This window comes from Onychomys torridus, chromosome 22 (assembly GCF_903995425.1).
Source record: "Onychomys torridus chromosome 22, mOncTor1.1, whole genome shotgun sequence".
Classification (NCBI taxonomy): Eukaryota; Metazoa; Chordata; class Mammalia; order Rodentia; family Cricetidae; genus Onychomys; species Onychomys torridus.
Window position 1 is genome coordinate 25,792,038 of NC_050464.1, and position 26,653 is coordinate 25,818,690.

The 26,653-nt window shown below is 45.9% G+C and overlaps 1 protein-coding gene across 1 annotated transcript in view; it reads right to left on the reverse strand.

The window, feature by feature from the left end:
- Positions 1-26,653, reverse strand: part of Tmem132c (transmembrane protein 132C) — a 284,287-nt gene that overhangs the window by 166,189 nt on the left and 91,445 nt on the right. Inside the window, exon 2 of the mRNA XM_036171638.1 lies at positions 6,884-7,772. Within this exon, the coding sequence (XP_036027531.1) occupies positions 6,884-7,772 (889 nt within the window). The remainder of the gene's footprint in view (positions 1-6,883; positions 7,773-26,653) is intronic.

The following is a 26,653-nucleotide window of genomic DNA, read 5'->3' on the forward strand; positions in this document are numbered from 1 at the left end:
GAATGGGCTACCTCTTTTGGATATATTGGTCAGTAAGGTCCCATCGGCACTCCAAACATTACAGGCTATTGCCAACACTGCAGATTACCCTTCAGAACTTGACTGTGAAACCCTATTGCTGAAGACACCACAGACTTGAGTCCTAGGACAGGGAGAAATCAAGCAGGTGTTTACCTGGAAGCTCCATTCATACTGAACAGCTTTCATGGTGCTAGAAGGTTCTGTGCACACGACTGGTAGAGAAAAGTAATCATCAATCTTACCTAGCTGCGAACTTTGCAAGGTACCATAATGACCAGCCTGGCAAGACATGCCCACTAGTGCAACAGGAGTACAAACATCAGGGGTGTCATGAACTACGTTCTGATTGGATTTAAGACCCACTTCACGAGATGGAACCTACACTTGGCATCACTATGGGGGCCAAGAGCCTTTGTCTAGACAGGCCATTGGCACTAAGAAGAACCTGCTGCCAGCACTCTGCTAAAAGGACAGACTATTCCACTAACTACTGACACCTTACCCTGACACCCATTGGTTAGTAGAGCTCTCAACCCTCCTCAGAGAAGTCTGTGTCTACAGTAAGATGGTGATTAGCACAGAGACCCACATCTGATCACTGTGCAGAGACTAAGGGGCCATGGAGTGCTCGGACGTAAGTGAGACAACATATCACATCCTCTTCCTCCAAGGCTCAAGGCTCACTGAGGAAGAAGAGGCAAAAAGATTGTAAGAGTAAGTGGTTATGATAGCATGCATCAGACCTCTGCAAACTCCCAGCGTGGAAATGGAAGGTGGGCACAAAGTCCCACCCCGAGCTGAGGAGCTACTGGTGATTGACAGCTGTTAGGAGAAGCAGCAGCAGCTTTCTCTAAGAATGTATTCTTTGTGCTCAGTTTGGACACTTAGCTCCTGACGAGGCTGGGGACACGTGTGGTCTGTTTATTCACTGGGGCATCATTAACTGATCCTTCTTCCATTTTGTCTCAGCGTCCCCGTCCTGCAACACTCTAAGCACGCTGCCTCTGTGACTGTGCTTGACCATTATGCCATGTTCCAGCAAGGCCTGCCTTATTTAAAATGCATTCTCAGGACTCTCCACTATTCTCCCCTGGTCATATTTACAGCATTTGCTTCCTTATGGGGGGGGTAGGTTCCCTTCTCCTGATAGTGCAGAAACCCCACCAAAGAACATGGTTACCCTGGTTCCTTCACTGCTACAGAACAGTGCCCTGCTGATGGCTTAGTAGATATGAATGGAACAAAGATTTGTGGGATTAAAAGAAACGCTGTGTGCACAGTGAAAATGAGAGAGCGCTGGGTCTTGTTTGGCTCATTAAAAGAAGATAATTATAAATGCAAAAAATAAAAAGGAAACAGTAATGTTTTAGAATCCCAGATAGAAAAGGCAACTTGGGGGATGGGAAGATGGCCTCAGGGGGTAATAGTGTTGGCTATGCAATCATGAGGACCTGAGGTTGAAGGCCCAGCATCTGCGTAAAAAGCTGGCATGGTTGGTAGCGTCTGTAGTCCCAGCAGTGGGGGCTAGAAGTAGGTGGATCCAGAGAGACTCTGTCTCAAGGAAGTAAGGTGGAGCGTGACAGAGGAAGACATCCTATATATCCAGCACTGGCCTCTGTGAGTTTGGGCACAGGTATATATACGCCTGTATGTGCACATACATGTGTAACAACGCAGATGTGAAATAATATATGGATACATGAATAAATGGCTTGGAGAATGCAAACCTTTAGTTTGCTCAAGAGTGGGAGTCAAGAGCCATTCTCAAGTGGTTAACTGTGGGAGTAGATGGAGTGAGAGCTGGGTGATGCTGAGCAGGGTGGTTACCTGAGCATCTTACAGGCACACAGCTGTTTGCCCAGCCTGCTGGAGCACAGAGCCTTCCTGCCTGGCCTGGAGGGCTCACTGCTCATGAAGCTGTCTGTGGAATGAGTTCTCTGAGCAAAGCCTTGCCTTGCTAGCTTAAATGTTAAGGTTTTCAAGGGTCTCTGGGATGCTCTGCAGCTTGTGTCTGAATATCTAGTGTCTGAACATGCCTGCTCATCTGACAAGTACAAGGTTGAGAACACAGACCCTATCATTGTCCAGGCTGTGGTAACTATGCCCGAATGCTGTGGTCACTTCTCAGTCCAGATGTTCCACAGCAGATGATTGACAGAGTGGCCAGAGAATGCACAGCCCATCAATGACACAGGATCTCCCTCAAAACCCAGGGCCTGAAAAGAGCACCCTGCATAGGTGAAGATCTCATATCTTATCTGTCCACAAGGCACATCTCTTAAGGGAAACTGGACATTGCTTTCAAAATTTGCCTATGGCAGCTGGACTTACTCCCCTTTGAAAATTTCTCAGCTATGAATAAACTTGAAAGGGATAATGTGCCTTATGACATGAGTTTTTAATCCAAATATTACATGCAACTTGATTAAAATTTTCAATGTGTAACCTTAAAAGTAACATATGGATTGGTAGACTGAGTGACGAATCTGGAAGAAGGTGCATGGGAATGACTGGGTGACTTCTGAAGCTTGCCACAGGAGGATCATAAAAAGAAAGGGGTTGTTTTTTGTTTTGTTTTTTTGGTGAGGTCTCATTACATATCCCTGGCAGGACAGGAACTCTCCATGTAGACCAGACTAGCCTTGAACTGACAGAGAATCACCTGCCTCGGCCTCTTGCATGCTGGGATTAAAGGCGTGCCATGCCAAGATTTTAAAAAGATACATAGAAGAAGTAGAGGTTGGAGAATAAGGAGGTGGAAAAAATTGAGATTGGGAATAGGGGAACACAGAATGAAATACCATATGATAAGTTGGCCAAATGGAACAATGGTCAACTGAAAGCCAAATATCAGAAAATATTGTCTATATTGTCCATAACTCTCTTCTCACTTTATGCTATTTTATTTTTCCATGTTTCATGCATTTGTGACATTCATGTATGCAAATGTTTTAGTGTGTGTGTGTATGTATGTGTGTGTGTGTGTGTGTGTGTGTGTGTGTATTTCTGCAAATGGAAGCCCGAGGTGGATGCTGGGAATCATCCTTCATCTCTTTCACACCTTATTCATGGAGGCAGAGTTTCTTAATCAACCCAGAGGTCACACATGTGGTTGGTCTCCTAGTCAGCTTGCTCTGTGGCTCTCCTATCTCTTCCTTCCAAGGCTGAGATTACTGGTGAGCTACCCTGGGGACTTGAACTCCAGTCCCCACTCTAGCATAGCCAAGGTGTGACTCACTGAAGAATAACTCCCCAGCCATCTTTCACCTTTTCATATTTATTTATGTGTTTATTTAATGTGTATGTGTATTTACCTATGTGAGTTTATATGCACCACATGCATGCAGGAGCCCACAGGGGGCAAAAGAAGCCATTGGAGCCCCCAGGAACTAGAGTTACAGGCATTTGTGAGCCACTTTGTAAGTTCTGGGAACTGAACCTAGGTCCTCTGCAGAAGCAGAAAGTGCTCTTAACTGCCAAGTCATCTCCCCAGCTCCCCCTTTATTTTTTAAAGATTTCCCTCCTCTGTTTCCAAAAATGAAGTTGGGTCTTTGGAATGAGAGCAGATCACTCCAAGACAGACCCTCAGACAATGCTTTTCTTCTGGGTCTCTGAGACATAAGCACGTGGGTCTCTGTGTGCACTCAGGACATAAGCACTTGGGTCTCTGTGTGCACATGGGTCTCTGTGTGAGTTCTAGACATAAGCACATAGGTCTCTGTGTGTGCTCTAGACATAAGCACTTGGGTCTCTGTGTATGCTCTAGACATAAGCAGTTGGGTCTCTGTGTGCACTCTAGACATAAGCACATGGGTCTCTGTGTGTGCTCTAGATATAAGCAATTGGGTCTCTGTGTGCACTCTAGACATAAGCACTTTGGGCTCTGTGTGAGTTCTAGACATAAGCACATAGGTCTTTGTGTGCACTCTGGGTCTCCTGTGCTGAGGAACTTTTGTAAAGTTTAAGGTCAGAGGACACGTGGCCTTTATGTGTGAACAAGGCTCACCTCCTTGCATGAGGCTTGTTGTGACTTTGATTAGAAGGCTGTAAGCCAGAGAGTGTGGACACAAAAAGACTCAACTCCAGGTACTCTATCACCTTCCATACCCCGAAAGCCCTGCTTTCTAGAAGACAGTCCTTCCTAACCAAGCCAGGGTGAAATGTCAATCAGCACGGCTTGGGGGACAAGCTTGGGAGCTGGTGGATTTACAGCACAATGTCCCTCTGCTGCTAAAATAGAACCCAGGGAAGTTTCATAATTTCATAAAAATCTAGTGATAATATTCAATCTTTGTATTGCCAGACACTGGTATAAACACCCCATAAACACAGAATTATCACAGGCTGACGGAAGCAGATAATATAATTGAATTTATCTTCAAGATAAAGAAATGGAAGCTGTGAAGAGAAACCTTGCAACTCACCCAGGCTGTGTGTGGCAGGAACAGGACCAGAACAGAGGTCCTGGCTTAGGGATGAAAAATCCAGACATCCTCTGCCACAGCCAGGCCAGTGCATCTTGCCTGCAACCAGACTGCCTGGTCCTTAGATCCAGGTTGCCCAGGGGGTCTCAGCCTCACTGGTGGAGGGCAGAGGCTGCACTTTCTCAAAGATAGAGCTATTTCACGTAAGTAGAGGACAGCAAACAGCACCTCTGACATGTCACAGCTTCCCTCAGTGCTGTAGCTGACTGCTCTTCTGTCCCCACATCCCCAAGCCAGTGCTGCCTGAATTCAATTTACAAGGTTGAAAAGCCCCAGGCAAAATGAGTAACTCAGATTTAAACTCAGAACTTGGATCAGTAACTTGCCCTGCTCAGCTGGGGGATGGGGGGTAGGCAGGATGAGGCGGTGGTGTTCAAGCTGGAGCTTCATGCTGAATTTCCACCATCTTGGTTCCTCATTGATAAGGTGGTAACACGTGCAGGAAGCCACAGACACATTTCCAGAGAGTACCCACCCCCTGCTCGCCCCCAAACCCATCCACTTCAAACTTGTAAAAGACATGGGTTTTACGGGCGGGGTGTGGTGTGGTGTATTTTAAGTCCTTCAATCACACCCAAAGCAACAGAAAATCAGGACCTCCAGCATTAGTCCACTCATAAATAGTAAGAAAGGGCTGAGGGTACAGCTCAGCCAGAGAATATTCAGTTAACATGCATGGATGGGACCATGGATTTGATTTGAAGGTTTGGTTTCTGAACATCACAGACACAGCCAAGTGAGTATATTGATAAGACAAGGCACTCCACAAATAATTATTTGAACCTGAGGGAATAAGAAATACCTTAAGGAACGTATCAAAATCTTTGAATGTGAATTCTTTATGTGACACACAAAAAAAGCAAAAGCCTTAAAAATAGCCATCCCCGCAGCCAGACTGCAGGAGTAAGACTGCCCTGAAGTATGGAATAGCAGGCTGGCATTCTGTTTTGAAAACATTTTTCCCCCAAAGCAAATCATCTGACAGCATTGTATATATATATATATATATATTTCTTTCCAAGAAGAACAAAATGTAGCTACAGCAATTATAACCCAAGACTTTCTGATTCACAAATCAAAATTTCTCTATTTTGATGATCTTGCTTTTCAGCTTTACTTGAAGACAAACATCACCTACCTTTCCCTCTTGTGAAACTCCCGGGGTCCTCTGAAGAGGCTCTGCTTCATGGGGCTTTCCCTAAGTGTGTTAGAAAGCCATGAGACCTCTGCCACATACCCTGTTCCAAGCTCACAGTGATGATGGAGGTGAGCGTCCCAAGATGGAGTCTGTGGGCTGCTTTGCTAGCTAGGCATACTCCTTGAATCACTGAGCTGTCCTGGCTACCAAAGGGAACCATGAAACTAGGACTTGAGACTCTTTTCTTTGATACAGCCTATAGGCATCAGTCTCTCTGGGCTGGGCATGAATGTGCAAGCACACAACACAACCCACATTCATAGACAAGCAAATGAGGCCAAAGAAAGGTTAGCCTCCTTGTCCAGTCTGATGAAACCTCAGGACCAAAGACCCTACTGCCGCAGCACTGAACCTCTTTGGCTTTTCCATCCCAAGCCCATGAGCTCCCAGGATGGTAGAAGGGCAAACAGTAATCCCAGCTTCGAGGTTTTGACATGGCTTTTGGCCCCTAGCAACAGGCAGTAAGTCTCCATTTCTTTGTGGATTTTTGTCCCAGCATGAATCTTTCCATTCACCACCCTCACTTGTAGTGGGGGGTCACTATGACTGTTGGGGCACTCACAGTGAGGTTGGGGCTCCTACCCTTACCCCAGTCCATCAACATTCCAGACAGAGAAAGCCGGTCTCCACTATAGAAAGTCACAGAACCTTTGGATCCATAGAAAATGAGAAAGGGGAACAGTTACTGGGTGGGACATCCTAGAACAAAATAAAAACCTCAAGCCTCTTAAAGTGGGTGGTCTTCCCAGTTCTGGGGGCCCTTCTTTATCTGAGAAGTCTATACCACTTGCAAGTCAATATGCTGTTTGCTTGAATTTTAATTATTTAGCTGGCAGAGAAAAAAGAGGCTACCTACTAGCCAGTGTCACCCTCTTCCCGTTCACCAACCACAACAAACACAGCCTAAGAACAGCCGGACACGCCTTTAATCCCAACACTTGGGAGGCAGAGCCAGGCAGATCTCTCTGAGTTCGAGGCCAGCCTGGTCTACAGAGCGAGATCCAGGACTGGCACCAAAGCTACACGGAGAAACCCTGTCTCAAAAAAGAACAATTTCCTGGCACACCCACGGCTTGAAATCACTGGTTTCTGTGTTGCAGGGCAGGCCCCCAACCCCATGCAGGGAGTCAGACTTCACTCTATAGACACACCACAGCGGGAGGCCAGCCTGGGCACCTACCTCAGGATGAAATGGTCCACAGTCGAGTTACTGGAGATGGTAACAGAGGCAGTGACTATGTCTCCCTGCTTGACCGGCTGGGAGGGCAGCCAGATGACCACATTGCCATCCAGACGCAGTTCGCTGAGCTGGGTGCTGTCCTGGCCACGGTAAAGGCCTATGCTGCCAATCTTCTGCAAGTGGGACGTCCTGTCCTCTTGTCCATCTTTCCCTGGACGGATGGCGTTGTCCTTCCTGGTATCACCTCCAGTGCAATCCCCTCGCTCACCCCCAGGTTGCAGAGTGTAGTACAATTCCACGGGATTCCCTTCTGACTGCTCTGTGGGCCTCCTGCGCCCAGACACTATCGTCGGGGGACTGAACCAGACAGGCAGCATATCTAGCTGGGCCACACACAGCCCCAGGGCCCCACCCAGCCGGCAGCTGCCCCGGACCTCCCGGGTATCTCGGAAAGCAAAGACCCTCAGGCAGGGCAGCTTCTCCGCCACCCTGTGGTCATCCCAGTCTCGGCCCACAATGTGGAAGAGCACCTGCACTTTGGGCCGACTCAAGTAGACTTTCTCCCGCAGGATGTAGGCCTTGAGCCTCCAGTCAAAAGGAAACTTATTGGTTGGACCTAAAAAGTTGGGGTTCAACATCAAGTCCAGAGGTATGACCTTTTCTGCAGAGTAAGGCCCATAGCTGGCATTTAATACTGGCGGCTGCCTGGTCTTGTAAGTAAAGAAAGACTCCGCCCTGGACTGCAGGCTGGCATTCCGCAGCAGGTCAGGGTTGGCCTCCTTTAGGAGGAAGGAGGTTTCCGCTCTGAGGATGTGGAAGCTCACAGGCAGGTATGGCGGCAACGAAGAGAATCTCTGTATATTATCGATGGCTCCACGACCTTCTGTCACTAGAGAGAAGCAAAGACATGACATCAGTAACAGGTTGGTGTATTCTGGCCACAGGGGATAAAAGTTCTAAAGTCCAGCCTGGACTGTGGTGGTACCACACATTTAGCCCAGCACTCGGGAAGAAGAGCCAGGCGGATCTCTGAGTTCGAAGCCAGCCTGGGCTACAGAGTGAGTTCCAGGAAAGGTGCAAAGCTACACAGAGAAACCCTGTCTCAAAAAACAACAAAACAAAAAAACAGTTCTGAAGTCCACGAGACCAAAGCTGTGAAGAGTCTTTCTGGAAGTAGCCAATGCTTCCAGATGGTCCGCAGATTGCATAATTATTAGTTGAGTTCAAATATATAAAGCAGAATGAAGGGTATAAAACTTGGAGTTGGCGAAATGGCTTAATAAAGGGCATGCCATGCAAACTTGAGGACCTGAGTTCAAATCTATGCTGCCAATCTTCTGCAAGTGGGATGTCCTGTCCTCTTGTCCATCTTCCCCTGGACGGATGGCGTTGTCCTTCCTGGTATCACCTCCAGTGCAATCCCCTCGCTCACCCCCAGGTTGCAGAGTGTAGTACAATTCTACGGGATTCCCTTCTGACTGCTCTGTGGGCCTCCTGCGCCCAGACACAATCGTCGGGGGAAAAAAAAAGCAGGTAATGGTGGCAGATGCCTGTGGTGCCAGCACTTGGGAGGAGGCAGAGACAGGAGGACCACTAAGTCTTTCTGGCCAGATAGTTGAGCCAAATCAAGGACCTTGAGAGTAAGAAAATGACCCATGGAATAGAACAAAATCCACAAATAAACCCTGGAACAGAAAGGTTAGTTTGAAGTAAAGATGGCATCTCAAATCCTCAGGCAAAAATATGGACTTGAACAAATACTGCTGTGGCATTTTGGGTAGACACTTGCTTTAAAAAAAATTAAATGAAATGAGATCCAAATCTTTTTTTTCAGTTTATTATTTTATGTGCATTGGTGTCTTGCCATGGGTGTCGGGTCCCCTGGAACTAGAGTTACAGACAGTTGTGAGCTGCCACGTGGGTGCTGGTGAACCTCTGGAAGAGCAGTCAGTGCTGTTAGCCACTGAACCATCTCTCCAGGGCCTAGATCCAAATCTTATAAGAACGATTAAACTTCAGGGACAAAGAGATGGCTCAATGGATAAAGTAGCTGCCGTGTAAGCCTGAAGACCCGAGTTCAAATCCCCAGAACCCATGTAAAAGCCTGCACTGGGGAGACAGAGATGGGAGGATCCCAGGGGCTCTCTGACAAGCCAGCTTAGCTGCCATTGGTGAGCTCCAGGTTTAGAAAGAGATTCTGCCTTAAAAATAAGCTGAAGGCCATAGAGGAGTGACATGCAATGCCAACCTTTGACCATCACACACACCTGCATGAGTACAAACACAGGTGCATACATATGAACACATCACACACAGAGACATGTACATTCACACTCACAAATTATAAACCTTGAATGGATCTGTGAAGAGGATAGCTGAGGGAGAAGAGAAAGAGAAAAGATGTGGAGACACAAACAGAGACAGAGAGGAGGGAGAAGAAGAAAATTCATCTGAAGTAGATATGCTAACACTGTAGAATATGAGGCATCCAGGCAAAATGTACATGGAAACAGGGGCTAGAGAGACGGCTCATCAGCTAACAGCACTGGCCGCTCTTTTGGAGGACTGGGTTTAATTCCGAGCACCCCCGTGGCAGTTTAAACCTATTTTTATCTCCCATTCCAGGGGAACACAATGCCCTCCTCTGGTCTCCATTGGTACTGCATGCACACAGATAAATGCAAATACTCAAGCACATAAAGTCTGTTTAAAAAGTGTGTGGAAATTCATTGTACTGTGTTTTCAACCCTTTTAGATGTTGACAATGCCAAAACAGAGAAGAGCAAAACTATTCAGCGAAATAAAAATAGGAGCAAGCCATCTTGGTTTTAGATTCCTCATTTCCTGTGTACAGATCGTGCCTGCTTATTAGGAAAACCAGCAACAAGAGAACCCCTCGTCCATTATTCAAAAACCAGGAGCAAAACCACCTGCATTTACAGCTAAGGATTTCAAGTCCTCTGGTAATGTTGACCACTTGGGTTTGGTAGCTTTAGTCATTAATCACCGAAGGCCATGTTGTCACCACTGTCTTCCTTTATAGCTGAGGACAGAGTACTCATCATCAAATTGTGTAAGAGGCTGAATAAGTCAACCACCCTCTGCTTAGGAGGGAGCTTTTCAAGGCCCCGGGTCCTTCTGGTCCCCTTCAAGATTCAGCTCATGGGGTGGCCAGCACTCTGTGGTACCTGGAAGCCTGCCTTCTGCCCTGTAGTCTGTTCAGGTCTGACGATGCTCGGCACCACCTGAAAATTGATTTTGCTCAACCCACAGTATCTTACAAGATTTCTATTAACAGGAACAGCATCTTAAGAAGCTGAGAGCCGGAGAGATGCCTCAGCAGTTAAGAGCACCGGCTGTTCTTCCAGAGGTCATGAGTTCAATTCCCAGCAACCACATGGTGGTTCACAACCATCTGTAATGAGATCTGGCGCCCTCTTCTGGCCTGCAGGCAGAACACTGTATGTATAATAAATAAATCTAAAAAAAAAAAAAAAAAAAAAAAAGAAGCTGAGAGTCTCTGGATCTCCTGCTTCCAACTCAACATAGTAAGAATGGAAAGGGTGGGGTTTTGTCTTCAACTGAGACATAGTAACTGCTGGGTGTCTGTGGGCTAACTATTGTCTGGCACTCAGCTTCTGCATCCTCAGCAAGATGCCTGCTAGGCCCTCAGCATGGACTTAATGTTTACAACCCTTGATTTAAAATTATCAGACAGTTAAGTCTGTGCCTCTTGGGGCTGCTTGGATTCCACATTAATTCTGGAAGGATCAACACAGACACTTCCCTCTTGTGAGCCTCAACCCATCTCAGCTGGCTTATCAGCCCATCAGTAGGCTGATAGCCATTTGCTTGTCTGCGATTCTCATGAGGGCTTTGACTTCCATTGTTAAGGACTCCAGCCACATGCAAGGCTCAAGATCATGAATGCCCACAGTTGCTACCTTGGCAGCCTCAAGTCAGCCTACTTCTTTGCCTGGTCTTTGCAAATCCCAAGAAACTCCAACTATCTGTTCCTAACAGAGAAGCTGGGAGATCTTTCTTTTTCTTTTCCTTTCCAACCTCCCCCACTCCCTGTCTCTCCCTCCAACTGCAGCCTGTACACCCCCTGAGCATATGGGACATCCTGCTTGCTCTCCTCTGGAAGCCTCCCTAATCCCTTCCCGGCAGGGACACTGGCAAGCAGATCAAAGCTGCCTTTTGGTTCTGCGTCCAGATGAACTTGGGTTGTCAAGATGTCTCTTCAAAGAAATAACACTCTGTTCCTAGCCCAGAGGCCCTGTGCTGAGGTCACCAGTGACAAGGGCACCTTCATTCCTTTCTCATTAGGGACGGCTGAGTGTCTCTGTCTTAACCCGCTCAGTCCTGTTTCAGCTTCAAAGGTGCCCAAAAGCTCTGCCAAGGTACTGCATTCCAGGAAGAGTCCTTGGAAGTGTCGCAGCTGACTGTTCAAGAAACTCTCAGATTTTTTTTTTTTTTTCACAAAATACCAAGAGGCTAATTTCCACATCTAGTGATTTTTATTTTAAAGTATTTAGTCCTGTTCGAAATGGCTCTTAAGAACTTGAAGTAGAGACACTTTTATTTGAGGGAGATAGTGAGTCAAGGCTATGCAGAGAAAGCAGAGCATGGGACTGCAGGGTCCATCTGTTGCAGGGTGTGCTGGGAACATGAAGCTTTGCCAACAAGTTTTCCCATCTCTCTCTCTCTCTCTCTCTCTCTCTCTCTCTCTCTCTCTCTCTCTCATGCGTGTGCGCATATATACATATATGTGCAGGTGCAAGTGTATGGGAGTGTATGTGGAGATCAGAGGACTGTTTCAGGTAACATTTCTGAGGCTCTGTCCACCATTTTGGAGGGATGGGGACATAATAAGGTCTCACATTGACCTGAACCCTCCCAACTAACCCCAAAGATTTGCCTTTTCTCTGCCTCCCTTGTTCTGGAATTATAAGCTTGGACCACCATGCCCAGAATTTTAAATGTGGGTACTGGGGGATCAAACTCAGGTCCTCATGTTTTCAAGACAAGTACTTTATTCACTGAGCCCTCTTCTCTGCTCCAGGAAAGAGATTACTTTTCATGCTTTCTTTAAAAACTAAAACAAGTCTACAGTTTTGTTTGTTTTTGTTTTTGTTTTTTTGTTTTTTGTTTGTTTGTTTGTTTGTTTTTGTTTTGTTTTTTTTTTGCTTTTGAGCAAATGTGGAGTTTAATCCCTGCAAGATGAAGATGGAGTGGGCTTCCAGCTCAAATCCTCAGTGCTGGGGACTCTTCATCTTCTGGGGTCACTCTGTATCTTCAACATACAGTATAGGGTACCAACTCCAGTCTCTGTGTTCAACCTAGTTCAGTCTGTGGGATTGGACCTGGATCAAGTTTGGGTAAAGGCTAAGGCCAAGGAGTTAGAGTATGAGGATGATACATTCACCAGCCACATGGTATTGGGTCCATGTTTACTTTCTCTAAGCTCCTAGCAGGATTGCTCAGCTCATAAAAGCACTGGCTGCCAAGCCTGAAGCCATGAGTTCAATCCTCAGGACCCACATGAAAGAAGGGCATAACCAACTCCCAAAAGCTATCCTCTTACTTCCAGGAAAACAAAATAAATGAAGAAAATGAAAAAAGGAGGAGGAAAAAAGAAAACATTATAAGCATCAGTCACAAATAGGACAGCGTGTCAAGACTGCCTTGCCACTTTCTTGGTTTTGACACCCACAAAGGAACAAGCCTGGGCTGAGTACTGGAGGGTGAGGGAATGTGTGAGAAAGCAAGGTCATCCCACTGATGACACATGAGCCAACTATGGCCCAGTCATCAAGTGAGGCAGCTCATTCTCAGTAGCCCAGCCCAGGCTAGAACAGTAACGTGAGATGAAAGCTTATTGCAGCCTCCAATTTTGGGGGGTATTCCGTCATGAAGCCACTCTTGATGAAGAAGGCAGGAGTTGACTACATTCCGGGCAGGATTTTAAATGCTTACCCAGCCAAATCTTAACAAACATCCTATGAGAATGTCTACATATAGGTGAGGAAATGGGGGAATAGAAAGACTTTCCCCATGCAATTTTAATGGCACTGATGTTAAATTCACACCCACTTGGCTGGAGCCAGAGGCTCATGACCCCACGGACATGCAATAGGGCTCCTCTCTACCAGCTACATGAATATAAAAGTTCAGTGATGTGAGTCATATAATGCATTTAGCAAGAGCCTGGCTCCTGATGAGGGTTCAAATAGGGTCATGTTTTATTACCTATTAATTTAAGTGTATACAGACCCAGGTTTTTGTTTGTTTGGTATTTTTTTTTTTAACATTGAGTCTAGGGATCAAACTCAGGTCCTCATGCTTGCCTGGTAAGCACTTTACTGATGGAGCCCTCTCAATCAGATGCTTCCATGACAGTAGCCAGATATACGCATGCACTATAATTAGTCAAAAGGTTAATAGTTGATAGCTTTACTGATTGAAATAAACAATGCATTGATACTAATGAACTAATTTTTAAGATAATTCTTCTAAAAAGGAAACACAAGATCACATGACCCCAAAAGCTATTGTCATTTCTGTATTAAGTGGAGAGATCAACATTTGTTAGTGAAGACCCAGTATACTTTCTCATGATAAAATTCCTTAAAGGGGGTCTGGGGAGATGGCTCAGTGGTTAAGAACACTCACTACTCTTTGCTCTTTCAAAGGGACCCAGGTTCAATTCACAGCCCCCACACTGGGTGGCTCATAACTACCTGTAACTACAGTTCCAGGGATCTGATGCCCTCTTCTGGGCTCTGTAGGAACTGTGTGGACTTGGCACATACACATATGCAGGCAAACACTCATGGATACAAAATAAAAATAAATAAATCCTTTTTTTTTTTTTTTTCCAAAGAACTATTCAGAAAGAATGGGAAGGGAACCAGCACAGCATCCTGCTGATGAGGCTGACTCCATAAAGCCCAAGTTTCTTTAATACCCACCCAAATGTCTGCCTACGACCCTAGTAGGTATACACATACACCTCTGCATTCCCCAAATGCTTCACCACTATGTGCGCTACCGAAACATCACATGAGTTTGGGAAAGTTTGGGTCTAGCTAATTGGGGAGTCAGGAATGTTTGGAACCTTTACTTTCTTACCACCTCCTGACTGCTCAGAATACGTGCCACATTGCTGTGAGCCCCCGGGCTCTGACCAATGACCTAACCCTCACTCTGGCTCATTGCTGCCTGCCAGCATCTCTAGGGAAGATGACAGGACAAATGAGAGATCTTAAGGGTCTGAATCGATGTCTCAGACAGGCTGATGCTGGCTCCTGAAGGCCGCACAGAGAGGCACTGGGAGCCACTGACTTCTGTACCTTTCTATCCAGCCTCCACGCCACAGACAGAGTGTCTGCTTGCTGTCTCTCCTCCCTGTTTATCCATTTGCTTTATCTGTGCTTGCTGTCAGCATCGGGGATATGGTGTCCTCTGTCAGTTGTTCATCAGAGACCGCCAGGGCAAAGCCACCCACCGGAAATTGAGTTTTTGAGATCCTGAGATAGTGGACCTAGGAGATGGTCATGTCACTTAGCACCCAGACATTCTGTCGAGGGAAATGACCCTGTCAGTCCACATGATGCACTGCTATCACCACGAAGCTCACTCTTTGACATGCTGACAGAACATGGACTCTTTCCAGTTGAGTCTCTCCCGGCCAAGACTGGAAGGGCGGGCAGGCACATGCGAGTGGAGTCAGGATGAGAGAGGGGATGAACGGCAAGGCAGAAGGAGGGATCACTCGGGGCCTGGAGTGAGGACTTTGGTCCAGGTTTGCAGAAGCAGGCAGATTTGCCATGGAGACCCATAGCATAACATTGTAATAGTCATACACCGTGGCAAGATGCTCCAGTCAGCATGGATACAGTGGTGGCACATTGATGGGAGTATAGCTTCAATTTCCCCATGGCCCAGTGACGTGTCAGCCACTGTGCAGTGCAACATACTACTCAGACATCTGTGGAGATGTGAGTGTGAACAAACCTTCCTCCGGGCAGTCCTCTAAAAAAGATGGTGTGTCCAATTACGCACAACACACAATACTTGCTAACAACGGTTATACCCCTGGCTGGCTTTGGGGATTCTCATGCACCTCGTTATAATGAACTACTTACTATTAAGTGTGTTGAGGAGAATGCTGGCCTCTGCCTCCTAACTGCATGTTCGGGGTCTATTTATTGTGTCACAGGGGCATCCCAGTGCTTGGCGTATGCCATCCAGGCCTATGAGCTCCCAGTGTAAAATTCAACCTGGAGGGAAATCACTCAAGGGCATGGGGTTCTCAGAAGGTGCCCATGTCACTGAATGACTTCTAGATCCTTCCTGCTTTGAAGCTGGTAACGCTGAAATGAAACCTTCCAGAATACATACATACATACATACATACATACATACATACATACATACATACATGCATACATACATACATAACCAGGTTAAGTGAGATTGTTTTAAGGTGGGGAAAGAATTTCTGCAAAGAGTGGCAAAGAAGGCATTCCCACCAAGTGTGACTCATGATCTGCCCAAGTGAGCGCTGGTCATGCCTACAGGCACTTCTCTCTCTTTTTAAAATTATTTTGCATGTATTTAATTATTTTCATGTATGTTCTTTCTATGTATCTGTTTGTCTCTCTCTCTCTACATGTACATACATGTGCATGCCTCTGCAAACCTCTACAAATTGATGTCAAGCGTCTTGCACCTTTGCTCCCTACCTTATTATTATTATTATTATTATTATTATTATTATTATTATTATTATTATTTGAGATAAGGTCTCTTGCTGAATTTGGAGTTTGCAATTTGGACTGGCTGGTCAGCGAGCTCCTGAGATCCACCCATCTCTGCCTCCATAGTACTGGGATCATAAACACACATCCAAGCACCTGAGTTTTTTATGGGCCCATGCTGGGGATCAAACTCAGGTCCTCATGCGGACATGGCAATCACTTTTCCAACTGGACCATCTCCCCAGCCCCTGGAGACACTGCTGATGGACAACAGAACTAAGAGGTGGACACTACCAGTGCAGGGTAAGTACTCATCAGCCATGTTAACACATACTTCTGATGCATGGGGCAGTGTCCATGACAAGTTTCCATATTGTCACAGCAGAGAAACCCTGATCCAACAAGGTCCCATGGCAGGAGAGAACGAGACACAAGCAGTTACATCAGTAACAGGAGACATAGAAAGGACTTCAGGTGGAGCTTTCTCCAGCCCAGAAAGAAGATACACATCTTGGTGACTATTGCTGGCATCAGACAAAAAAAGGATTTGGTGAACCCCTGGGCTAATGGTTACAACAGGGGCATTTTTATTTCTTGTCAATATTTGAAACTTTCAAGCCTCAGAGCCATCATCTGTGTAGAGAGAATCAATTGAAGAACCTCGGAAGATGTCAAATCCTCATGGCCTCAGCAAGCCTGGTGAGGGGGCAAGGAGTTATGGAACTGTTATTGTTTTCTTTGCCTCTTCCCCTTCCCCCGTCCTCTTTCCTTCTTCTCTTTCTCCTCTTCATTCTTTTTCTTTTTGAGACAGGCTCTCGTGTAAACAGGCTGGCCATGAACTCCTATATAGCCCAGGTTGATCTTGAACTTCCTGATCCTTCTGCCTCTACTTCCCGAGTGCTGGGATTACAGGTGTATCAGCATGCCCAGTTTATACAATGTTAGGTATCAAATCCAGAGCCTCATGCACGCTAGGCAAAAATTCTACCAACTCAGCCACACCCCGGCCATTTTTCTCCTTTTCCACCCTTACTTAGATTGTGTTGACAAACTACACTAGAGCTTTTAAATTTTCAGAAATAGATACATAGACATGAGAGAGAGAGAGAGAGAGAGAGAGAGAGAGAGAGAGAGAGAGAGAGAGAGAAGCACACACAGAGAGAAAACAAAAATATTTGAGTAACATTTATATAATTTATATAAGAAGAAATCTCAAGTCTTGGAGGGTGGACTTGGCCAGCATATTCTGCATCAGATACTGGCTGCTCACTCCCATTCTCTTAGACACCTGCAGAAGGCTTGCTGGCCTATCCCAGTGTGCCTCAAGGAAAACCAGATCGGGTGCACCTGCCAAGTCACTGCAGCTTGCTGGAAACTCGAGCCAATTTGAATTTTTTCCCCTTTCCCATTTCTGATTTATTAACATTCCTCGGCGGCAGGACTTCTCTCTCTGCTAAATATGGTTCATTGTTTCCTTTCTCCTGAAACAAAAGGTACCTTGATAAGCGGATTATTTGATTTCAATGCTGCTTCTGGGGGAACCCGAATACCTTTTGCTGAAATTACACAGTGGGGTTTGCAATTTCATAACACACCAAAACTCCCCTTGAAAGGCATAGGTTCTTAGATTCCTGCCGGGGGCCCCTGAGGGGATATCCCCCTCTTCTTTCTTAGAGAGAGACGTGGGATCACTCTCAGCTGCCGCTAGATTAGGCCCCTAGAAAGGCAAAGAGCTTTGTTTTTCAAAGGTCAATGCTCCAAGACACCCAGGATCTCAGGCTTGATGGGCATGGAAACAGCGCTTTGGGTAGGCAGCGGGGGAAATGCCCAAGGGTACTGAGTGTTGGTGGGGTGGAAAGTTGCAGACTACAGGTATTCCTGGAGCTGAGCTTCTGATGGCCCTCACAGTGGCTTTGTGTTGGTGTGCCTCCATCTTCCTGCCTTCCTCACTTGATTCCATGGCTGGGTCCCAAGCCAACCTGTGGCTTCTGATGGGCTGAGGACCAGCTTCTGCAGAGAGTTTCTCATATTACTCCAGAACTATTCGTCACCAACTTAGCCGCTTCAAAGGACAAAAGTTTTTGTTACTTTGTTGTTGTTGTTGTTACATTTTTGGTTACCCTAGAAGTCAGAAATCTGGAGTCCGAGACCTGTGTGGCTGCAATCTGTTTGGCTTGGCAGCCCAGGAGAGAACCTAGGTTCTTCATTTTCCCTTCTTAGGGGCAGGCTCTCTGCCTTCCCCTCTCGGGACCTCTTCTCTATCTGCAAAGCAGATGGCCTACCAGCTTCCTCCAGCCAGGACATGTCTCCTTCTTGGTGGATCTTCCTGATGAGTCTGGGCTTCCCCCACCCCTACTTCCTTTAAGTGTATAGTGAGTAACCAAAAAAAAAAAAAAAAGCACCTGTGTTCTGCACATCTGAATTCCAGTGTTCCTTTTTTGCCTCACAAACCACCTCAGGAAATTATATCCACCACCAAAGACATTGTTCTTAGTGTTTGGTCCACAGAAAAAGAAAGAGCAGCCAGGATTTGGACATTGGTTTGCTGACTCTAGCATGGAGGGGGCCTTCTGAGCTGGGTTTCATGCACAGTTGGAGGCCAAATGGCCTCCTCTCCAATGCGCCTTATAACCTGAATCACCAGGCATGCTTACCTTGTGGAGCAACAATGTAAACATGGTTTTCACTATGCACCTGAAACGGCTTGGAAATGAAAGAGGGAAGAAAAAAAAAAACCAAATACAGGAGGGACTGGAGTTGCGCAGCCCGAGGGGGATTTAAATAACCACCCTTGCGCTCACACAGCATATGGCTGCAGGATGCTGCATGGAGTCTATTCAGAGAGAGGCACACATCATGAATGGCAGATGGTGTCATTATTTATGTGGAACCCGACATTAATCCCGAGAGTCCAAATTATCTCGATTCATGTCAATAAAAAGAAACAGCATCCCATCTTTACAGCGGCCTTTTTTCCCCCTCAAAAAAATAAATAAATAAATAATGAGGTGCTTATTTTTAATATACTGCCCATATTTCCTTTCCCCATAATTGCAGCTAATTTTTAAAAAGTCTATGTCCTATTGAAGCGGTTTTTTTCTCTCTCCGCCCCCCCCCCAACCACACATATGAGCTTCATTTTCCAGTAAGCATCTGTAGGTTTGTTTGGTTATAGCAGAATTTAGGATGATTATATTAACAAGGAGTCTTGGGGTATGAGGTAGAAAATGCATTCTTGATGGTTGAGTAAATACAAGAACAGATCACCCCTGAAGATGAAGCCCATTTTCTCTTTCATCACCTGCTCTTTAACTTTTGTATTGTGAAAAGAGCATTTAAAGTGAACTTTCTGAGAGGGAATGGTAAATTACAGGCGGGCATGCTGAAAACCAAGTCCCGAGGTTTTTCTTTTTCATTTCCTCTCTCTCTCTCTCTCTCTCTCTCTCTCTCTCTCTCTCTCTCTCTCTCTCTCTCTCACACACACACACACACACACACACACACACACACACACACACAAATGGGAAGTAAATGCTTAGCCCCTCAAGCTGGAACTACAAGACATCAACATGTGGAAAGTGACATACTCAGAGAGCTGACCCTTGGTGGCACCAGAAAGATACATCAAAAACCAAGCCTTCTGACCCCCAAAAAAATTCCCTCTGGGATGAGTGCACAGTGCACATCTGAGTGCATGCAAGTGGTGTGTGTGTGTGTGTGTGTGTGTGTGTGTGTGTGTGTGTGTATCTGTCTGTCTGTCTGTCGCCATTCCATATGATGCCATCCACCTTGTTTTATGAGACAGGGTTTCTCACCAGCTTGGGACTTGCTGATTGGGCTGGGCTGGCTGGCTAGCAAGACCCAGGGATCTTCCCATCTCTACATCCTCAGAGCTGGGATGACCAGGGTGAGCCACCACACCCTGATGTTTTAGGTGGGTGCAGGGAATCGAACTCAGATTCTCCTGTTGCTGTGGAAAGTGCTCTACCCACTGAGCCATCTCAGTCTCTGGGATGAGTACCTCTGTTGCCTTTATTTTACTCATAACTAAGGAGATGAAGCCCAGAAGGGGTCAGTCAGGGTTTTCTAGGATCATGTGTCTGGTATAGTGGAATCGGCACTTGAACTTGGTGTTTGTGTCTCTGCTACCGCCTCAGCTTCCTCAGCTCTACCATTCTGAGATCACATCTCCCTTCCTCCATGTGCTTCTTGTGGAGTCAGAGGGTCAGAGCTTGGTGAGTGCCCGCACGATCAATTTTGCCACCTCATGCTTGGGTCAGTCCAGGAGTCAGAAGACTGGATCCAGCTATGTCTGAAGTTGGGGGAAATCTATAGAGATGGTCTCTTCAAGGCTTAGGGAAGTCTGCAATGCCTTCCTGCCATTTTAAATCAACAGATAATCAGCATCCCGGTTTTGACAAATGATCCCCGCTAGCTTATGCCTGCTCTTAAGACATCAATCTCGCTCTCTGTGCTAATCTCAGGGAAACTAAATCAAGCGAGGTTGTACAAGGAATGGTCTTCATTCAATAACCATGAACCAAGAGGCTCTTCTGTGCCCTGTGCTGTTCTGCTTCTGAAGGGAATGCACAGATCATCAATCCACATTTGTTGAGCTTGCAGGATGCTTAAGCAGAAGAGGCAACACCATCTCCAGAAGGAGAGAATTCAGATAGGAAGACACAGGCTTCAGGTTCTCCTATGATGTAATGGGTGGGAAGAGGGGGAGGTGGATGAGTTGGGACCCTGCTGCTGGATAAAAGTCAGAAGGGAACACCCAAGCTATTTGGAGAACACTTCCTTATTGCCAAAACTGGAAAAGATACAGTGGAAATCATGGAGTGTCAGAACACAGCCAACTGCAGAATGGAATGCTGGGAAGGAGGGTGAAGATGGAAGACAGCCCTGAGCCAGCCTACTGTGTTCTATGCCCCGCCATGGCACATTGTGGCCACAGCAAAGCTGGGCCTCAGTATCCCTAACTGCACAGCAATATCAGTGTCAGCACAGGTTCAAGGAGCTACTTTGAAGATGAAATGACTTCCCGAGGTGAAGTACTCAGTCTTTGCCTGTCTATCCTGGCACACAGGAGGCACACAAAACCATTGCTTATTACTTTTTTTTTTCTTTCTGGACCGAACCCAGGGCTTTGTGCTTGCTAGGTAAGTGTTCTACCACTGAGCTAAATCCCCAACCCCTGCTTATTACTTTTTAACTATTATTAGGTGGTAGTTGCAAAGGAGAATCACATTTTTGGGGGGAGCCTCGAAAGATCTGCATATGTGACCCTCCAGCTCCAGGGAATCTGACACCCTCATTTGGCCTCAGTGGGCATTGCACTTAGGTGCACATACACAGGCATACACATAATTTTTTTAACCTTTAAAAAAATTAAGCAACTAGGAATACTCATGAGGATTATAGTGGTTTTTTTTCCCCTTCAGATTCCCTATCCAGATTTTTGTTCAAAAGCTCCATGAAATAATTAAAGGCCAATCATCATCCATCTTTCTGTCTCGTTATCTTCCCCGAAAGCCTTCATTCTCATGATTGAAATAAAGCTGCTAACCATCCAGCCATTGCATCTGAGTTCCAGGGAAGAAAAGTTAATGCTATGTGTATGAGGTGACTATGCCATCTAACATTAGAGAATGTATTAGGTCCAGAAAACTGACCCAGGGAACTTCTGTTACATGTTCTTGCTGGAATTGGAATCATCACAGAAGGAGTAAATAAATTTATGCTAAAATGTTTCTTAAGTAATTATATTGGTATCTTAAAATATTAATTAATACAGGCAACATAATAATCGTTAAGATAACAAGGTCCTGAAATTAGCACCATGTTTCTACTTATTTATATACAAATGTACATACATATACAAATATTTAGAGACAAATTTTAGTTTTTTAAAAAGTATTCTGTTTTTAATTAGGTCTTTGGGTGCCAATGTATGGGTATGTGCATGTGACTATAGCTGCTCATGGAGGCCAGAAGAGGGCGTCAGATTCCCCTTGGAGCTGGAGTTACAGGAGGTTCTGAGCTGTCCAACATGGGTGTTGGGAATTAAACTTGGGTCCTCTGCAAGAGAAGTACAGGCTTACAGGCTATTAACTGTTAATCCATTACTCTAGCCCTTAGAAAAAACTTTGCATGCTCACACCACTCCCACAACAACTACCTAAGAGAAGAGAAGTAAGACCTTCAGACAATCATATTTTAGCTTTCATGAATGCTTTGGCCCTATTCTGTACAAATAAAACATATGCACTTCAGTTATGTGGTTAAAATATTGTTTTAAGAGAACTTCCCTTGGTGATATGGCTGGTGATCTTAACTGCTGGAAAAAAAATAAAACCAAACCAAACCAAAACCAAAACAAAAACAAAAAACCACACACAGAGTAGATGAAGCCCTGTGTGTGCTTCAAAGGTACAAGTATCTTTTTCTCTTCCCGATTCTTGGCTATTTTTTTCCCTACTGGCTTTGAAGGGAGGAGAAAGTAATGCACTTAATGCATCAGATACCATTTGGTTTTGGTCCTGCAGCAAGAAAGAGAAACTAGCTGGGTGGTGGTGGCACATCCTTCGATCCCAGCACTCGCAGAGGCAGGTGAATCTCTGTGAGTTTGAGGACAGCCTGGTCTACAGAGAGTTCCAGGACAGCTAGGGCTATGCAGAGAAACCCTGTCTAGAAAGAAAGAAAGAGAGAGAGAAAGAAAGAAAGGAAGGAAGGAAAGAAGGAAGGAAGGAAGGTAGAAAGGAAGGAAGGGAGGGAGGGAAGGAGGAAGGAAGGGGAGAGAGAGAAAGAGAGAAAAAATAGTCACTAGATACTAGGGATCAAGGGAAGGAGATTTTCCTTCACTAAACCCAAGGTCTAGGCTGGAGAGGTTCCTCAGTGATTAAGAGTGCTCCATGTGCAATCATGAGGACCAAATTTTGGATCCAAGCATCTTCATAATGAACTGGACATCCAGCACATGTCTGTAACCCCATCCCTGAGGAAGGTAGAGACAGGAAGGTCATTGGAGATTGTTGGCTTCCAGCCAAGCCATAAAAATGTGAGCCTCAGGTTCAGGGAGAGACCCTGACTCAAAGGGAACAGGTAGAGAGTGAGGGAGGATGATATTAGACATTCTTTTCTATCCTCTAAGTGTGCACATCTGTGTACACCAAGTCTCTCTCTCTCTCTCTCTCTCTCTCTCTCACACACACACACACACACACACACACACACACAAACACACATCAAGTTTCTACTAAAGCCAGGATTGCAGTTATGTCTAGTCCTGTTCTCCAGTTCCATAGTTCTCTTTTGTGCGCCCCCACCCCCGTTTCCCTAACTTGTGACCCTAAAAGTCTCACTTGGATCCCTCACTTTGGAGGAAGCCCCTACCGTGTCATGGGGACACTTGAGCCATGAAGACAGCCGCATGATAGAGAACCCAAGGCCTGTTGTGTATAGCCAACAGTGTTGGCCATCTTGAGGGTCAGTGGGACTAAGAATAGCAGCAGCTCTCAGTAACATCCTGAGATGACCTCATAAGAAGCCAAGCCTCAGGGCGACCCAGAAACCATGTGAAATAAACATCAGCCACCATAGAGGGCATTAGACCATAGAGGACAAGCAATAGTCTGCCTTGTGTGTGGCTTCTGGGCATTAGTGAGCATGGAGGTTGAACTGTGCAAGGCTGTGATGTGAGAAATGTCCTGGGAACTTCAGGGCCTCGAGGTTCTCTGTTGGAGTTTCCTACCCCATAATTATTTCTGTTTTGACAACAGATCTTCCATTTCCTTTGATGAGTAGTCCATTTCTCATTTCTACCCATAGATGTTTGGATGCCCCCATCTTAGCATGAGTTCCAAGTGTGAACAAGCATCTCAGTCTCAGCCAATCAATACACAGATTTTTACCAAATCTTCACACAGCTCATTGTGTTGCTTCGGGGTTTCCTCTCAACTTGCACTTTTTGCTGAGCACATGCTAAGTCCTGAAATGGAGCCCCTAGGAAATAAAGTCCAAACATTCCACAGCTCACATTCCAGTGGTGGCATACAAGGAAAGTATCTTTTCTTCATCAGTGCACAATTTGTTTCTGGGGCAGATGGATGGATGGACGGATGGGCAAGTGATATGTATGTTTACAAATATGTGTGTATGTATTTATGGATGGATGGATGGATGGATGAAAAAAAGGTATGTAATGTGTGTATACACATATATATGGGGAGACACACACATACACACACAGATCATTTATGGATAGATGGGTAGATGGGCTGATGGATGGATGAGAAGGCAGAGAGATGGATAAATTCATAGATGAATGGATGGATGAGCAGATGGATGGGAAGATAGATGAATAGATAGATGGAAGGATCGTGATGGATGGATAGATGGATGGAAATAGTAAACAAATCAGTACCCTGTATGCCTCTGACTATCAGTTACCTGGGTTCCCTGAACAAATGACCGCAGGCATCTCTGTTCTCTTTTTTTTTCACAGGACTCTTGGGACTCATGAAGGGACCACAAAGCTGACAGAGAACAGTATGTCACAGATCCTGGCTGGTGATGCTCTTACGACATCTCTAGGGGAGTCTCATACACCCACACCCATGGGCAGTAGGTTTATATGATTATTGGGCCCTGGAGCCATGGAAAAGAATAGAGAGAAGAACGAAGACAAAGAGAGGAAGGGGGAAGTAAAGGGGGCTGCAGATCTTTAAAACCAGAGGGAGCACACAAAAATTTACATTCTTACTTTGCACAGGAAGACTGAAGTTTGGAATAACACCAGGCTGGTTCTCATTTGCCTGGCAGCAAATGGTTGAGTCAAGGGGCTTCCCCCACATAGGTCCTTAGGTCACCCAAATCCACTCTTCTGGCAGCCCAGCCTCTCTTCCCTGCCTGGGCCATGTATGCTCTGAGCCGCAACCCGGGGCTCAAAAGGGACTCTCTTCTCTCCGCCCCTCCCCCCACTTCCCCCGAGCTGCGGTTCCCAGAGAATGGCTGCCTCAGATGACAGCAGATCAGAGGATCTGCCTGCCTCGGGCACCTTGAAGTGGAAGGGGCCTGGTGGGAGGGAGCCCCATTTCTGGCTCAAGAAGTTGGTCTCTGGGGACCTTCTTGGCCCAGGGGCTGGGGCTACTTCTGAGCTTTGCCACCAGATGGCGCTCTGAAGGGGCCAGGAGAGGCCAGGGAGGACTCAATAGCGTGGCCTGTGTCCAGCCAGTACCAACATTCCTCCCCCCAACCTTTCCAACACTGTGATGCCCAGCCGTCATTTTTTTTTCTTGCTGTTCATTTCTTCAATTTTATATTATTTTTTCATGCTTTTGAGACAGGTTCTGGCTGTCCTGAAACTCACTACATAGACCAAACTGGCCTTGTATTCATAGAGATCCACCTGCCTCTGCCTCCTGAGTGCTGGGAATAAAGACACGTGTCACAGTGCCTGGATTAAGTTTTGCTTTTGATTGATAACTAAAAAGTACCTGTTACCATCATACAATATTGTATGTGTGTGTTGTGTAACAGTCAAATCAAGGTAAATATATTTATTGCTCTAAATAGTTACCATTTTTATGATGAGAACATTAAAAAAAAAATTCTCCTCTTTTTTTTTGTTTCTGAGACAGGGTCTCATATATCCCCAGATGGTCTTGACTTCACTACATAGCTGAGGATGACCTTGAACTTCTAAAACCTCCTGTCTGTACCTCCCACACGCTGGGAGTGCAAACTATTGCAGGCATGCACCACAATGTCTGGTTTGTGCAATGCTGGGGATAGAACCCAGGGTTCCCTGTGTGCCAGGAAATAGTCCACCTACCGAGTCCCATCCTGAGCCCCCTAGCTTTATTTCCTTGTTTTGGTTGACTCTACAGTCCTCTCGTGTCACCAAAATCTTACAAAGATCGTACCCATCCCTTGGACCTGCTGTCATTTACAATAGACCCATAGAACACAAAACTCCAAAGGGAAAGGCTAACATCTTCCAAACCAAACCTAGCTATTTATTTAGCTTTCCAGAGGTGCCGGCACAAACCTCAGATCTGGGATGGCAGAAGAGACAGTAGTGGGTTATGGACTTGAGCTAAGAGCCTGGTCAGTGCACCCAGAATAGATCACTCATCCTATGGATCCCTGACCTGAATGGTACTGAGGGGAGGCGAGTTCCAACATAACCCACTGCCCACTCCACAGCCCACAGTATACCCGACAAGTTCCAGCTACATTTCTACATACATGAGTTTGAGCATCAACTCTGTGCAAGGTTCTGGGTGTGACTCAACAGGAATGATACCCACCGTGCTTACCCTGAGACAAGAGGCTAGTAAAAAAAAAAAAAAAGGATAGTAAACTGCAGCCTGAGTGCCAAGTCCTGGGTAGAGGATAAAGCCTTACAAAGAGGCAAGGTGAACACCAGGAGCCCTCCCATGAGCAGGGAAGAGGGGACTTAGATCTTTGAGGGGGAGTATTGCAGGCCAAATACATGGATAGTTGCAGACTAGATCAACAGTTCCCAACATTATGACTCATAATGGTAGCAAAATTGTAGTTATGAAGTAGCTATGAAAATAATTTTATGATTGGGGGGATCACCACAACATGAGGGATTGTGTTAAAGGGTCACAGCATTAGGAAGGTTGAGAAGTACTGGGCTAGATGAACTCTAGGGCCCCACTGGTCCTTAGGCTGGATATTGACAAACAGTGAGTGACTAATACAGGTGTCCCCACTGGGGTACAGAGGGACATAAGCCTCATATGGACTCTGGGCTTTGCTGCCACCAGCAAGGGCATTCCCAGAAGGGAGTGAGTCTCCACCTGCTGTTGGAAATCTGAGTAAGTGAACCCAAAGTTCCTGGAGATAGGTATGAAATGTAGAAAAGGAACCAGATGGGCTCATGATGAGAACAGTGCTCAAAGTACCTCCTTGGGGAAACTAAGGCAACTTCTGAGATGGGAATTGTGCCCAGAGTCCCCAAAACAGGAAATGC